The 15,296-nt window shown below is 52.9% G+C and overlaps 1 protein-coding gene across 2 annotated transcripts; it reads right to left on the bottom strand.

Annotated features, from left to right (window-relative positions):
* Window positions 1-1,698: 1,698 nt before the first annotated feature.
* Window positions 1,699-15,095, bottom strand: Fbrs (fibrosin). 2 transcript variants are annotated; one of them, XM_052713959.1, is made up of 18 exons: window positions 13,564-15,069; window positions 13,092-13,271; window positions 12,301-12,336; window positions 12,181-12,210; window positions 10,170-10,218; window positions 9,780-10,080; window positions 8,161-8,462; window positions 7,764-7,966; window positions 7,601-7,645; window positions 7,314-7,409; window positions 7,017-7,085; window positions 6,174-6,203; window positions 5,729-5,800; window positions 5,248-5,365; window positions 5,076-5,156; window positions 3,983-4,066; window positions 3,628-3,835; window positions 1,699-3,523 (listed from the first exon to the last, which is right to left on the bottom strand). In XM_052713959.1, exons 1-18 carry the CDS (start codon window positions 14,011-14,013, stop codon window positions 2,947-2,949), a joined length of 2,931 nt encoding a protein of 976 aa, XP_052569919.1. In that variant the 5' UTR covers window positions 14,014-15,069; the 3' UTR covers window positions 1,699-2,946. The 2 variants fall into 2 exon arrangements, with proteins under 2 accessions (XP_052569919.1, XP_052569920.1); XM_052713960.1 differs by lacking the exon at window positions 7,017-7,085 and having other exon boundaries at window positions 13,564-15,095.
* Between the last annotated feature and the right edge of the window lie 201 nt (window positions 15,096-15,296).

Genomic DNA, 15,296 nt, shown 5'->3' on the forward strand with positions numbered 1-15,296 from the left:
ATCACAGGCATCATCATGCCTGGTTTTTTGTTTTTGTCCTTTTTTTGAGTCAGAGTCTCACTGAACTCAAGAGAACCCCTGCCTCTGCCTCTCAAGTGTTGGGATTAAAAGCATGTGCCCCCACTTAGAGCTTTAAAAATTTTATAGTTGCTGGGCGGTGGTGGCGCACGCCTTTAATTCCAGCACTCAGGAGGCAGAGCCAGGTGGATGGATCTCTGTGAGTTCGAGGCCAGCCTGGTCTACAGAGCAAGATCCAGGACAGGTACCAAAACTACACAGAGAAACCCTGTCTCGAAAAAACAAACAAACAAAAAAATTTATAGTTTTAATTTTTTAAAGTTTTTTATGTGTACAAATGTTTTGCCTGCTAAGATTTATGTGTACCATGTACACATGTATATCAGAAGAGGACAATGGGGGTTGGGGATTTAGCTCCGTGGTAGAGCGCTTGCCTAGCAAGCGCAAGGCCCTGGGTTTGGTCCTCAGCTCTGGAAAAAAAAAAAAAAAAAAAAAAAAGAGGGCAATAGATCTTCTGGAACTGAAGTTACAGACCTGCTGGAAATCAAACCCAAGTCCTAACAAGTGCTCTAAACTGCTGAGCCATCTCTCTCCAGCCCAAATTTTTACTATGTTTTGCTTAAGTCTTTAAATAAAACTTATCAGTGTTTTGCTTGTGTATGTATGTCTGCACCACACAGCTGATGCTCTCAGAGGCCAGAAGAGGGCAATGAATCCCTTGGAACTGGAGTTATGGATGGCTGTGAATCATTGTGGGTGCTGGCAACTAAATCCAGCTCCCCTGAAAGAGTTGTTGTTTGGAGACAGGGTCTCCCTATGTTGTCCTGGCTGGCGCATAATTATCCATGTAGACTAGGATTGCCTGATTAAAGGCACCACCATGCCCTGCCCTGCAGAGCTTTTTTCTTTTTTTTTTTTTTTTTGAGATAGGGTCTTAACAGTGTAATTCTGGCTGCCCTGGAACTCAACTTTGTAAACCAGGCTGGCCTTGACTCAGAGATTCACCTGTCTCTGCCTCCAGAGTGCAGGGATTAAAGGCATGCACCACCATGCCCAGCAATACAGCTGGCTTTTTTTTTTTTTTTTGGTTTTTCGAGACAGGGTTTCTCTGTGTAGCTTTGCGCCTTTCCTGGAACTCACTTGGTAGCCCAGGCTGGCCTCGAACTCACAGAGATCCACCTGGCTCTGCCTCCCGAGTGCTGGGATTAAAGGCGTGCGCCACCACCGCCCGGCACAGCTGGCTTTTTAAACAGGCTTTTTAATCTCAGCTGGGATTATGAGGTATTTTTCCTCTGCACTTTATGTTCATGTGTTTGTTTTGTAGTGACAATGCTGTTTTGGCAAAAATGATAATCTGTGAAAATTATGGGTCTTTCCAACATATATGCACAGATAAACACAAAGAGAACACACACCAAATAAGTGATAGTGACTACCCCTGTGGATGGTTCAGTGTCTTTCTGCACTGTTTGAATCTAATATATTTGAAAAAGTCAACACCCATCATTAACCAACTCACCCATTCAGAAGTGGCAGAGCTCCCCAGATAGGAGGGAGAGGGAAAAACCCTCCATCAGGACATGGCCAGTATTGTCCTCATTCCTTCCTCATTCTAGGACCCAGTCCAACCCATGCCAGACAACTCACACAGACTGAAAGAGGAGCCAGGGGATGGGGGTATCTCATTGTAACACTCATTTTTATATAAATATTCGCAAGTCATGTTACAGAATAAGCCCCACTGGGGGGAAAAAAAATCAAAGTTCCGGTTTTGTTAAACTGAGCCCTGCCTTCTAGTTGGGCCCCAGCCTGGAGGTGCTGCTGCTTTGGGAAGGCTGGGGCTGCTGCTGGGAGGCTGCTGAAGAAGCTGCCTGTGTTGCCCACCCCTGAACCAACCCCCTTCTTTGGTGTGTGTTTCATGGTGACCTTCTCTGGCCACCTCTCCCCTAGTTTGGGACAGGGTTCTGTGGAACAGGGCCCAGAAGTCCTGGGGGCACTTGGAGATAGGGTGGTTGTAGTAGGGACTGAGCCATTAAGAGGAGTCTGAGGCTTGAAGGCTGAGCCTTTTACAGCTGTGGGCCACACAGAATGAATAGAACAAGTCTGGGAGAACCTGGGCTGACAGCCAAATAGTGTTTGCCCTTTCCTCCAGCCTAGATTCCAGGTCCCTTTCCCTGTTGGTCTACCTCCTGCTGGACCCTACAAACCCAGGGTCAAGCCCTGGGTTCCTGTCTGTCCCCTCCAGGCTCTTCCCCTGGGACACCCTCCCCCTACAGAGAGGCCAGAGGCTAGGAACACAGCACCAGTCTGAGGATTTAATTAACCAGGAAGGGGATTGTTGGGAGGGGCACCCCTGTAAAAATGTACAAAAGGTCTGGGGGATTTGTGGAAGGGGTGATAAATATGTACATGGAACCCCTTTTCCTTTAGTTCCTCCTTCCTCAGCCCTAGGAGGGCATGAGAATTTGGGTGTTAGGTGAAAGGGAGTGGGGGCACTTTGGCCTCTGGCTTAGTGAGCCCTTGGGGAGGCAGGCCAAGGGCCTAGAGGCCCTCAGAGGGGGCATTGGTGCACCTTAAGTCATGAGCCATAACCTCTGAAATGACCCCCTCATGCACTCATGCGCGTGTATGCGTGCATACACGCATACACACACACACACACACACACACACACACACACACACACACACACACACACACTTCTCTCTAGAGGCTTATGACCTCTGTCCTCCCAGTGACCCCAGAGTCCACAAGATACTTGACCTTGTGGGGGGGTTGGGGATTCTATTCCCAGGTCCATGACTTCAGAGATGGCCATGAGATTGTGACCTTTGCCTTCCAACCCTGGCTTAAAAACTTCAGCCCTAGGACTTTGTCACAAGGAATGGGGAAAGGGGGTGGAGCTCTGCCCCTGCCCCTCACCTCTCCTCACCTGTCAGCCCGGGCTGGGCCAGGGGCCCTAGGTGGGGAACTGGGCCGAGGGGCGGGCACAAGAGGTGGTGGTGCTCCCAAAAGGGCTCCTGGTGGGGTCTTGCTGAGAAGGTGAGGGGTTCCTGGAGTCGCAGTAGGTGGTGGTGGAGGAGCCAAACGGCTGTATAGCAGGGAATGAGCAGGGTCTAGACTATAGAGGCGGGCAGCAGCCATGGCCCCTGGTCCAGTCAACTCCTCACCTGCCTCATAAAAGCGCGGTGGCCTGGCCAGGCGTGGGGGCCCTGCCAACCAGGTTGGCTCTGGGAAGCCTGCACAGCGCTCTGGCAGACTAGGGCCAAGAAAAGGGGGTGGCCGGGGCCTCTCCAAAAGCAAGTGAAGGCCCTGAGGCCCAGTGGTTGCAGCAGCAGCGGCAGCGGCGGCGGCGGCAGCAGCTGCAACGGCAGCAGCAGCCTCTTCTTTCCGCTCTTCCTTTACCCGCACAGACTCTTTGGCTGGACGGGCTCCTTCCTCGCCAGCCCTGGCCTTAGGAGTAGCAGGAGAAACTCGCAGCTGGGGCCGTGAGAAAGGGAGGTCCCTGGTGGGGGAGGTGGGCAGGCACAAGGGGGACAGAATGAAGGAATTCCTGTGGCTGACAGCACTGCAGGGTGGGGGGTGTTTGCAGTTCTGTAGAGGACATACCTGTCCTTCTCCTCCTTGGTGACAGAGGGCTCCCTTCGCTCCACAGGTCGCTCCTTGTCTGAGCCCGGTGTCCGGGCAGTTTCAGGGGGTCGGACCCAAGCAGGAAAGGCAAGAGGACTGCGATGCAGGCGGCCCCATGGGTCTGGTGGGGAGGCAAAGGCTGGTGGGGCTCCTGGGCTTTCTTTCTGGGCAAAGACGGCGCTGGAGTCTGGGTAGAAGGTAAAGTAGAAAGTGACAGGGGCCAGGAGGGGACACTCCACAGAGATGACCTCACAGGCCCTGCCTGAGCATACAGCCCCTACAGCCCTGTTGTTACAGTTCCCACCCCTCATTTCCCACCCTAGCCAGCACTCACTGAATGTGGGGCTGCCCAGGCCTCCAAAGGCCCCGTTGGAGAGGGCAGCCAAGGAGGCGAAGCTTGTGGGACGCACAAAGGGATCTGTGGAGGAAAGGGAAACTGGTCGGAGCACAGGGAAGCCAGCTCTGAGCAGGCCCAAAGAAACGGTGAGAAAGAGGCAGGTCAGTAAGGAGCTGGAGCCCTTGGTGGCTGAGAGTTTTGGTATTTGTTCTTTGAAACAGGGTCTCACTACATAGTTGTGGCTGGCCTGGAACTCACAGACATCACCTTCCTCTACCTCCCCCAGGGTTGGGATTAAAGGCACGTATAACAGCTCTTAGTGACTTAGTTATAACAACCATGGATTGAGCATCTCTTGTGCCAGGCCAGACACTGTTGTTTAGCCTCTTTACAATCTCCATAAGTAAAACGGACAGTCAGTTCCCACTTTCAAATGATAAAACAGGCTCAGAGACGTGAGGTGACTTGCCGAAAGTCATCTAGCTGTAAAGTACCATCAGCCTGGGGCACCTCTAACTTTAAAAGTCAAATTCTTATCTGTACCTCCAGGTATCTGAGACCTCTTGGCAGCTCTCAATTCTGTAACAAACTACTAGCCTGGCGTCACCCTATCTGTAATACTTTCTCAGCGTGATTCTAACTCCATACGTATCCTAAATCTGTCAGAATTAACTAGTTAACTAGCCCACCCCTCCATGGGAACCACGTAGTCTTCTAGCCAGAAACACCATTATCTGGGTTCAACTCCTTTTTTTTTTTTTGCCCACCTATACCCCAGGGAACTTTCAAGTCCCCTAGGCCAATAACCATGCTCTCTCTTAGGCCTGCACAGCCTCCTTCTCCACTCCCCCAGGTGAAGCACTATCCTCAATTACTGGCTATTGCAGAGACAGAAGTAGCAGCGGCAGAGTGGGAACCATCCCGCCCTTCCATACTCTTTCCACACAAGAGGGAATCACAGCCCAGAGTAGGGAGAGTGACTGCCTAAGGTCACAAAGCAAATCAAACCCTAGCTGCCCAACTTGAGTTGTTTCTTAGGTCTGGTTTCCATCTCTACTTCCTGTTATTAAAAAATTCTCTTGGTTCTTACCAATGTGGGTGCTGGGGCTCAGGAAGGGTCCATGGGCCCCAGGAGCTGTTGTGAAAGGATTGGCTGCAGCATGGACGGCTCCTGGGGCAGAGAGGTGGGAGATTCTGGTGAGGATGAGTGGGAGCAAGGTGGACATTGGGCTATAGGCTCTGAGAGGGCTGGCCAGACTCACCAGTCGCAGTGAAGAGGGAGGCCGGGTGGGAGAGCTCCTGCCCAGGGGGCAGGGCCCCGTAGGGCCCTGGAAGGCAGGGCAAGAGGTCGTTCCGAAAGTCAAGCTTGTGGGAGTCACCCTGCACGGGACATAGGGAGAGGGGCAGTAAGGAGCTAGGTCTGGTCTCCATTTTTTTTTTTCTTTTTACCCTATTCTTAGATTGACTGTCCCTGACTCTCACTCTTACCCCTAGTTCCCCTCCAAGGGCTAGCTAGTACCCGAAGGAGACTTAGGTACTTTCTACCCCCTCCTTCAGCATGTTCTCTAACATACCAATAACTGGGCAGAGAACCCAGGTGCTACAAAACCGCTCAGCAGTGATGGGGACAGTAGGAAAGGCTTCTTGTTAAAACTGTTCTGAGCTTTGCTGAAGGTCACTACCCAGAGTTCAGACAAACCCCGACTCTCAGACCCACTCTCCCAAGCCCTCCACCCCCAGTACCTTCATCTTCTCCTGGTGTCTCAGGATCATGTAAGCCACACGCACGTGCATGGCACACCACTTTCCTGGTTTCTGCCGCCCCAGGATGACCAAAGGGAAAGGGAAGGAAAAATGTTCACTCATCACCCATCCCAGGCCTGGCCCTGGGCCGAGCCTTGCCATACAGCATCCTCAACATCATCCCTACAACTGAGGGATGACCAGCTTCATCTTAAAGCCTAGGAAACTGAGGCTCAGAGAGATCAACTGCTTTGCCCAAGGTCCCATGGCCAGTTCTATCGAAGCCCAGGTTGTGACTTCAAAGCCCTCTCCTTTCTATTGTTTTACTTCTGGCTGCCTTCACATCTTCAACTTCATTTTTCCCAAGCAGGACCCCACCCCCTCAGCCAAACACCCTGAAACCAGCCCCCAGCCTCATGCAGCCTGAGATCCTCACCAAACTCACCCTCAAAGGTGGCCGGAAATGATCAGGGATCTGGGGATGGTAAAGGAGAGATTGGAGGCGATTCAGACCTCTTCACTGACCTGAATGTCCCATCTCTACAGCAGCACCCTTCCCACAATCTCCCTGAGACTACGGCTCCCTCAGACCATTCTCGGCAGTGCCACAACTCCCTCCCATTTCTTCCCCCACTCTAGGTGTTGCTCCTTCCACGTCAGGTTTCTGAGCCAGATCCTAGGGAAGTACCCAGTTGGGATGGCTGGTAGGACAGGTTTCTCTACCGGAGAGCAGTCTGTCCTCTAACAGCTTCATGGGAGGGATCCTTAGGGGGGAACCTTTTGAGGAAGTCAGAAAACTTAGTCTACCCTTCAGGAAACATGTTCCATACTTTTTTCAGTGTTCTCAGAGCCCTGGGATCTGAGACATGTGGGGAGTAGGGGAATGACTCTGGTCACTTTATAAGTTTATCTTTTCATTGTTTCCTGGTATGATGCCACTTGGGGGGGCGGGGAATCCTGTGACTTACATGTGAAAACCACTACAAAAACCACTGTCTTGCTAGAGATGTAACTCGGTGGTAGAATGCATGTATGAAGCCCTAAGTTTGATCTCCAGTATTACCAAACAAAACACAAAACTACTGCCCCATTCATTACTGTATTCTTGGGACAATGTCCTTAACCTTTTATTCCTCATACCTGAGAAGATGGTTATAGAAAAGTTCTCCCCTTAGACTCCTGAGGGTGGACTGCAGGGAAGAGCCAGGAACTCACCCTCCTCTAGTCAACTCTGTTCTCCCCTCAATATACCTTCCAACTCCCCCAGGGCCTGACCTGCCCCCCTCACCTGTGTCCCCTTCTGGGGGAGCCCGCTCAGCACTGGCCCCAGTCGTGGTGGCAGCTCAGGGTTCATGTTCTGGGAAAGGGGAGTGTAGGGATCAGACAGGAGAGCCAGTGCCACGTTAAAAGGGGTCTAAAAACTAAGCTGGGTGATGGGACAGGAGAGGGAGCGTGGCTTTGCAAAAACCTGGGTCCAGAAGGAAGGGCAGGAGGCTAGACACAGTTTTGGGGATGGGAGGAAGGGATACAGGTCCAGGATGTCTGTAAGGGATGGGAAGTAGTAGTTTCTGGGTCAGGAGCTCACCTTGGGCTGGAAGGCCCCCTGCAGGGAGCCAAAGGAGACAGCTGGCGGGAGACCCGGAGGGAGCCCGGGCACAGCGGGAGGGAAGGCCATGTACGGCTGTGGAGAGAAGGGCACTAGTCCAAGCAGGGAATGGAAGTGCAGCACAGGTCTGGTCTACCCATCTTTGGAATCCACCCTAACACCCCCAAAGAGCTTTCCCAAGCTCAGGGCTCTTGCTTTTGGAGTTGAAGACTGAGCTCCACTGATACATACATTCCCACACATCACACGCCCTCACACACACTCACATTATGTCGGAAAAGGCCTTCCATCTTTCCTGGGTATTTCTCAAACTAGGGAAGAGAAGGGAAGAGTAAGCTGCCAGCCAGGGACCCAGGATCTTCCTTCCCCTGGAGGAGACACCCTCCCTTAGGCCTCTGAGCCTTATCAGCAGCCCAAGGAGGAGCTCACCATATGGCCGTGGGGAGGCAGCAGGCCCGGGGGATAGGGGGTGAAGTGCTGGTGGGTGTGCTGGTGGGTGTGCTGGTGTTGGTGGTTGTGCTGGTGGAACTGGAAGGCCAGGGGCCGGGCCGAGCCCCCTGCCCCCACCACCTCAGGGCCACCCTGGGCATTCAGGTAGCGAGAGTTCAGGTCCTGGCCGATCAGGTCCTGCTCTGTGGGAGGGGAGGGGAAGAAGGCTTTAATATCTGGTGCCACCAAGTCAACCTCCTTGGGCCCAGGTGACTGGCCTTCCCTTTAGCCTTGAGCCACTCCCTCCAAAGGCCCTTGGTCCCTGCCAAAGCCAACTGAGCCCGTGCTTGGGGCCATGGCCCCCCACCACTCCACCCTGCCAGGACCCCAAACTCACCAGAAAGGGCGTTAGCGGCTGAGGCCCCAGGGTGCCCTGGCACCTGCAGCAGAGGTGGGGGTGGGGGCAGGGTGGGGCCAGGGGAGACCAAGGAGGGGTGGTGGGGTGGTGGTGGTGGGCGCAACCCATGGGGAGGAAAGCTGTGGGTGGATAGAGGCAGGGGCAGTGAGGGCGTCGGGGGCCGGTGGGTGAGCTGCGCGGACGAGGAGGAGGCAGATGAGGAGGAGGAGGACGAAGAGGATGATGAGGGGGGAGGCTGAGCCACGGGAGGGGCCGGGGCCTTGGGGGGCGGCCGTGAAGAGCTGGGGAGAGAAGTGGGGAGATGAGTGAGGGGGTGGGAGGCGCTAGCTCTACAGGAGGTGGGTCAGAAGCCTGGGTGATGCTGTGGCCTTGGTTCTCCAATGTGGGAGATGGTAGAACTTGGCCCCCAGGGACTCCCTTCGGAGAACCAGTCTCAGGATAAGATGCCTCCCACACCCAACAACCCCTTCTCCTCTTTAGATCTGGCTTTCACAAAGATGCCTCTGTCATGTCTTGCCATTTGACTTTCTCTTTTCTGACTAAACCACAGCACAAAACAGAACATTCATTTTGATGCTTAATTACAATGGGCCACCAAAGTTCCCACCCTAAGACAGTGGAAGCAGCACCACATTATCCTGTCCTGTGAATCAGGTAGCCTGAACTCTATGCCCATCTTGCCATGAACACCCTGGGTGACCTTGAGCAAGTCACTGCCCCTCTCTGAGCCTTAGTTTTCTCAGTAATAACAATGATGATGACGACAAACAACAGTGAGGAACCCACAATAATAGTGTCATTAACTCTTACCCTTTAATGAGTACTTACTGTAGAGCAACTGCTGGCCTCTGCTTTATGAGCCAATGCAAGTCTCCAGCATGTAGCATCACCTTGCCCAGTGTTACTATAGCCATGCAACCATCTGTACTATACCAATTCCTTTTCTATAACATAACTCACTTTTTCCTGGCCTTATCCTAAGCAGTAACATGTTAAATCAAAAAGCTGAGGTATTAATCATATTTTCCTAAAGCAGCTAACTTTAAATATTTTAGAGTTTACCAAACCAAGACCTGAAATCACTCCATGTCCCGCTAATGACGAGTGTACACACTTGGGGAAACACTGCATTCACTTAGAATCAATCCCCAAAACAGCTTTAAGAAAAAGTACTATTATTATTTCATCTCATAAGAAAGAGGAAATTGAGCTCAAAGAGGCCAAGTGATTGTCAAAAATCATATAGCCAGTAAGTTTAGGCAATGCAAGAATTTAAATCTAGGTCTGACCAAAAAGTCAGCATTGTTAACCAGCACGTCAGTATTTCCCAAAGTATGTTCCCAACAACATTATCTGTAGCAGATGCACCTTACACAAAGTTCTCACCAGCAAACACAGTTCGAAAAGGCACAAACTGAATTCCCTTGTACATGAATGTATAAAGGGCTCAGCTAAGCCCTGCAGTAATCTCTTTAAATTTATTTTCCCCAATGTCACTCCAACTTTCCAATCTCAGAATCCTCTCCCAAGTCAGACTCACTCCATGTCCCATCACAGAATGTAGCTCTTCCAGCTCAGACCAGACCCTATACACTCACCTGCCAGTGCTGAGGTCCAGGCTGCTGCCATAGGGGGAAGTTCGGAGGCCGAAGGGTGAGACCCGGAGCTGCAGCTGGGGCTGGGGTGGGGGTGGCAGACTGGGGGTAGCTGGTAAGGGTGTAGGGGATGAGACAGGAGGCCGAGGGGCTGGTGGAGGTGGTGGTTCCTTTGGGGGGAAAGGCACTAGCAGCGGGTCGGGCCCTGGGGGCTGCTCTTGGCTCCGCTCCAGGCCCGACACTTTAGGGACCACAGACAGTTTTGCTTCACAGTTCCCATTGAAGGTGCCGTGAGGACCCGAGGCTGTGAGGGCAGGACGGTAGACATGCTCAGCAGAGGTTCATGCTCACCCATGTCCCTTTCATGCTTTCATCCCAGCCCTTAGGACCAACCTTTGCTGGTTGAGACAGTAAAGGAAGGGTCGAGGTCATCATCGGAGACCTGGGAGAGAAAGGCAGAGGAAGGGTAGGTTATTAAGCCTCTGGAGCCTGCTATGAACTGGTGGTGGTAGCAAGTCTATTTCATCAGCCTAGCTATGACCCACTAGAATGTGGGCTTTAGGGGGCTTAAAGAAGGAAGTGGGGCACTGAGGCCAAAAATCTGCTCTGCCAGGCAGGGATGGCAGAGATGACAGCAGATCAAAGCTATGTCAGCTAAGAGTGACTGCTGGAGGGCTGCAGAAATGGCTAAGTGGTTAGGAGCTTGTATTGCTGTTACAGAGGACCCAAGTTAGATTCCTAGTACCCATGTCAAATAGCTCACAATTGCCTGTAACTCCAGTTTCAGGGGAATTTGATGCCTCTGGCCTTTGCAGGCATCTGTACTCACTTGTATACACATATACATAACTAAAAAGTAATAAGATAATCTTTTTGCTTGTTTTGAGACAGGGTCTCACTATATACCCTTGGCTGGCTTCAAACTCACAGAGATCTATCTGCCTTTGACTCCTGAGTGCTGAGATTAAAGGTGTACATTACCATGCCTGGTCCTAATAAAATAATCTTTAAAAAACACTATCTGGCCTGGAAATCTGTATGATTTGTGAATATTAGCAAAACAAAACAAAACTCCACAACACCTTTAAATTGGTTATATTCTCAGAGCTGGAGAGTCCTTGTTAAAACAGACTTGAGGGCCTTTTGACAAAGGCCCCCCACCCCGTTCTCATGTGACAATAATTAACTAGAACTGGATAGTGACCACCCCCTTAGGTGGACCACAATCCTCTGGCTCACCACAATCCCTGTCTAAAAACTTTAAGAGAAAAAAACCCACACACATTAGGGTATATAAATGTAGCTACTTATAGGAGTAAAGAGGTAGAACGTTACCTCCAAGGGCACATTATTTTCCAAAAATTACTAATAAGACACTGAAATAGACTGGGTAGTGGTGGTGTATGCCTTTAATCCCAGCACTCAGGAGACAGAGGCAGGTGAATCTCTGTGAGTTCAAGGACAGCCTGGTTTACAGAGCAAGTTCCAGGACAGCCAGGACTACACAGAAAAACCCTATCTTGAAGTGAGGGGGAAAAAAAAGAGGAAATTGAAATAGACCTTTCCAGGATGAGTGCCTACACTGGTCAACCATGGTCTGGTGTTCTCACTGCAAGACTCAAATTCTACAGACAGACCTGATGGCCACAGGGAGGAGCATTTCAGTCCCGGACTCATTTTGGACTCTTGGAGAAAGCTAGTGGAGGCTTCAAAGGCTCTGAGAAGGACGCTAGACCTATAAGCAAACTCTCAATCCTCTGTTCCCTAGCCACGCCCACCACTAAAAACAACGAGTGGAGGGCAAGAATATAAGTTTGGAGAAACAGATCAGCAGATGAGAGCCCTGGCTCTTCTTCCAGAAGATCCAGGTTCAACTCCTACCACCCACATGGAGGCTCACAACTGTCTGTAACTCCAGCTCCAGGGGATCTGACACCCTCTTCTGGCCTTCTCAGACACTGCACACAGGTGATACGCAGACATACATGCAGACAAAACACCCATACACAAACTAAAATGAAAAACAAAAACCAAACCAACCAATCAACCAACCAAACAAAAACCCAAACCAAACAATAGGGCCAGGCCAGCAAGACCACTCAGCAGGTAAAGGTCTTGCTGGGAGGCCTGATGCTGTCTCTGAGTCCCACCCCTGGAGCCTACATGGTGGAAGGAGAGAACTGCCTCCTGAAAGCTGTCCTCTGACACACACTGTGGCCTCACCCCTCACCCCAACACCTCCTTCTTCCCTCCCTTCCTCCTCAAAACTTAATCCTGGTTTAATATAACCAACCCATGGTCCCACTCAGGGGAAGGATGTCTGCTGCTTGTCCAAGTTCTGTAAGCTGCAGACCATTTTTACATCTGTAGCGATGCCCACCCAACAATTCCTAGCCCCACTCACCCTCTCATCCAGATCACTTTCTGCGTCACACTGAGAAGGAAAGAGAGAGATATCAGGAGATAGAAGAGGAGTGGGACCCAAGGGGGAAGGGAAGGGCCATTCTAGGTGGATAGCACTTACTATATATCCAGCTTCCAGAGAGTGGCGGGAGAAAGCCTGAGGAAGACCAGAGTCCAGAGGTAAGGGAGGCTGGCTGGCCAGGAAACTGTATAAGGCCACAACTCCCAGCAAGGCATTCAAGGACACTTAAAATCTATTCTCAATCACTTTTTCTAGCTTTTTCTTCGGGTACTTCCCACCTCCATTCCCAATCTCTTACTACTTTCATAATATAACAGGTTCTCACATCTTACATTTTGTTCAAAACAACTTTTCTTCATTTCTTTCCTCAGCAAACTTCTGAGTCTACTTTGGGGCCCAAGACATTCTAGGGGGCTTTCCCTAACCACAACCCTCTGCCCATCCCCCAGACAGAATGAGTGGCTTCCTCATGTGGGTTTCTGCAGCACTTCTAGATCTTTCCCAGATCACTGCCTTGTACAGCTGCTCAAAATGGTCTAGGTGCTTGTTGACTGTTTCTTTCTCCCTAGGCTGCCACCAGCTAGAGGGAAGGGCAGGGACATCTAATTTATTTATAATTCAACTGAGTGTCTTTGATGTGTCTCTTGAATTATCGGCATGTTTGGAGTATACATAGCACAAGTAAAAGCAAGTGAGTCTGACTATAGTCAAGTCTTTGTCAGGCCTGGACTGGGGGGGCTGCTGTCCAATCTGCTCTGCCTTCCTCTCTGCTCTTAGAAACTGGGATTACTGTTTAGGATTGGCAGTTTCGATGCTCATGGAAAACCAATCTACATGAATGATATTCTGACAGAGGAATTTGGGGAGACTGGGATCTGGGACAGGCTCACCTCTTTCCGTCTTCGCTTATTGGGCCATTTGCGGGGCCTATCCCCAGAGGGCCGGCCAGGCTCACGATCTGAGCTGTCTCCTGGCTCCCCAGTGGCCCCACTGGAGCCCCCCCTCTTCCGTTTCCCAGAATGCTTCAGCCGATGTTCCAGTCGCTCTGGGGGCTGAAGAGATGCATCCTTCTGTAGAAGAGGAGGTGGGACTGAAGTGGTTGGAGAAAGAAAAGCTCCCCAACTCTCTAAGGGTGACCAAGCTGCTCAAATGCCTCTCAGTCAGGGTAACTTAGGTAGTCCCCAGAGACTAGCTCTACCTCCTCCCACCCTGGGTGGGGCAGAAGCCAGGCCAGAGGAGCCGGTTGCTCTGGTTTGGGGTGTCACCACTGCCCCCTCAACCCCATCCACTCTGAGGGCTGTATCCTCCTCTCTGCCCCTCTGCCCCTCCTCCCAAAGACCCCCAAACCCTATCAGGACACACCTGCAAGGCCTCAAGGCTGGCAAAGCTAGCGATGGCAAAGCCATCGATCAAGTCTTCCTCCTCTTCTTCCTCCTCCTCGGGCTCCTCCTCGGCTTCCCCGTCGTCCGCGGCCCCCTCGTCCTCTTCCTCCTCTTCCTCTCCCCGGCTGCCCGAACCGGCAGGCCGCTTCCGAGCTCGCGGTCTTGGGGGTCGAGGCCTGGGTCGGGGCCGCCGCCGTCTCAGGCCCCCAGGCCGCTCTCCAGAAGAAGCTGACGACCAGGGCCGGGCGGGCGGCGGCGGTGACGACGAGGATGAAGAGCCGCGCGGGGCGGCCAACAAGGCCCGGGGCGCGTCACCGCCTGGACCACGGCGGCGACGCTGCTCCCGATCACGGTCTCGCCGCGAGCAACGTCTTCGCCGCCGCTCCCCCTCAGCTGCCCAGCCCGGGCCTGGGGCCGCGGCCGTCTCCATGGTGACGGCCCTCAGCGCCGCATCCGGAGGCGGCGGGGCCCGAAGCGGCCTGTCCACAGGCCCGGGGTCGCGAGCGCGGCGCTGGCGTTTGCACAGGGACAGGAGAGCTCCGGCTTCCTCTTTAAAACAGGATCCGCTGGCCCCTGGCTTGCCCCAAGGCCAAGGCCCAGAGAGCCGGCGCCGCCCCCGGGGCGACAAGCCTGAAGGCCCCCCCTGTAGGGCTGGCGGGGCCGCGACGACGAAAACTGAGCGGCCGTCCCTTTAAGGCGAGGCCTCAAACTGTCCAGCCCCCGGCCCCTTTAAGACGACTCCACCGTGTCCGGCTGGTCTAGTGCGGCGGCGGCCCCGTGCCAGGGGTCGAGCCAAGTCTCCCAGAGGAAGAGGAAGGGCCACCCCTTTAAAAGGGGCGGAAAGCACAACCTCCCCTTTAAAAATGTCTTAAGTCCTCCGGCTGAAAGAGGCCACCCCTTTAAAGAGTCCGGAGGCTTTCAAACAGCAGGCCGTCCCTTTTAAGAGATCGCAGTCAAGTTCCTAGTCCGCCACAAGCTGCCACTTCCCCTTTAAGATGAATTTAAGGAACTTCTTGCGTGGGACAGGAGGTAGGAAAACTCCACTTGCCCCAATTCTTCCAATAGGAGTGTCAGCTTCGGCAGGTTTCCCCTTTAAGGCTGGCGTTGTAGTCGGCCAAGTTCGGTGCCCACCCCTTTAAGGAGATTTAAAGAGGTCTACGCCTCCGGTAGCCTTGAAAGGTGCAAGGGGGCGGAGCCTGCCTTCCAAAGCCCCGGATGTGAGGCAACGGTGACGGATGGAGCGTCTCTCCCTGTCCTCCGACATAAAAGACTCTTCCTCCTTTTCCTCCGTCCCTGACTGACTTGTGTCTAGAAGGATCCGGAAAGGCCGCTGGGCAGCGAGGAACTCCACTGTAGCCTCCTGTCGTCTTCTTTGGAGTCTTCGGCCTCTCGTCCGCCAGAACTTCCCTGCCCCTCCTCCCTCTTCCTCCTCAGCCAACGCCTCCTTCCTCTCTCCGCCTCCTCCCACTCTCCGCCTCCTCCCCCCTCCCCCGTGGCTCGGGCGTTTATAGGTTGGCAAGTATACGTCAACGCGGGGGGCGGAGTCAAGGTCGCGGGAGTGCCGGATGTAACCGCCCTCAAATCTTGGATTGGGTGGTCAGACAAGCCCCGCCCTCCCCGAGTCTTGGGACCCGACTGGTCCGAAGTAGGTGTTGGAGCGGTCCCGCCTCTTCCTGCTCTCCGTTGATTGGCCGCGGCGTTGGGAGGCGGTGC

The sequence above is a fragment of the Peromyscus californicus genome, unplaced genomic scaffold, assembly GCF_007827085.1.
Source record: "Peromyscus californicus insignis strain IS unplaced genomic scaffold, ASM782708v3 Scaffold_4__1_contigs__length_199733344, whole genome shotgun sequence".
NCBI classification, from domain to species: Eukaryota; Metazoa; Chordata; class Mammalia; order Rodentia; family Cricetidae; genus Peromyscus; species Peromyscus californicus.

Coding starts and splice junctions, on each gene's coding strand:
- Fbrs (XM_052713959.1), bottom strand. CDS start 14,013: ATGGAGACGGCCGCGGCCCCAGGCCCGGGCTGGGCAGCTGAGGGGGAG. Junction 7,086..7,313: donor AGGGGGCCTTCCAGCCCAAG/GTGAGCTCCTGA, acceptor CCCCTTTCCCAG/AACATGAACCCTGAGCTGCC. Junction 5,157..5,247: donor CTCCCTCTTCACTGCGACTG/GTGAGTCTGGCC, acceptor TCTCTGCCCCAG/GAGCCGTCCATGCTGCAGCC.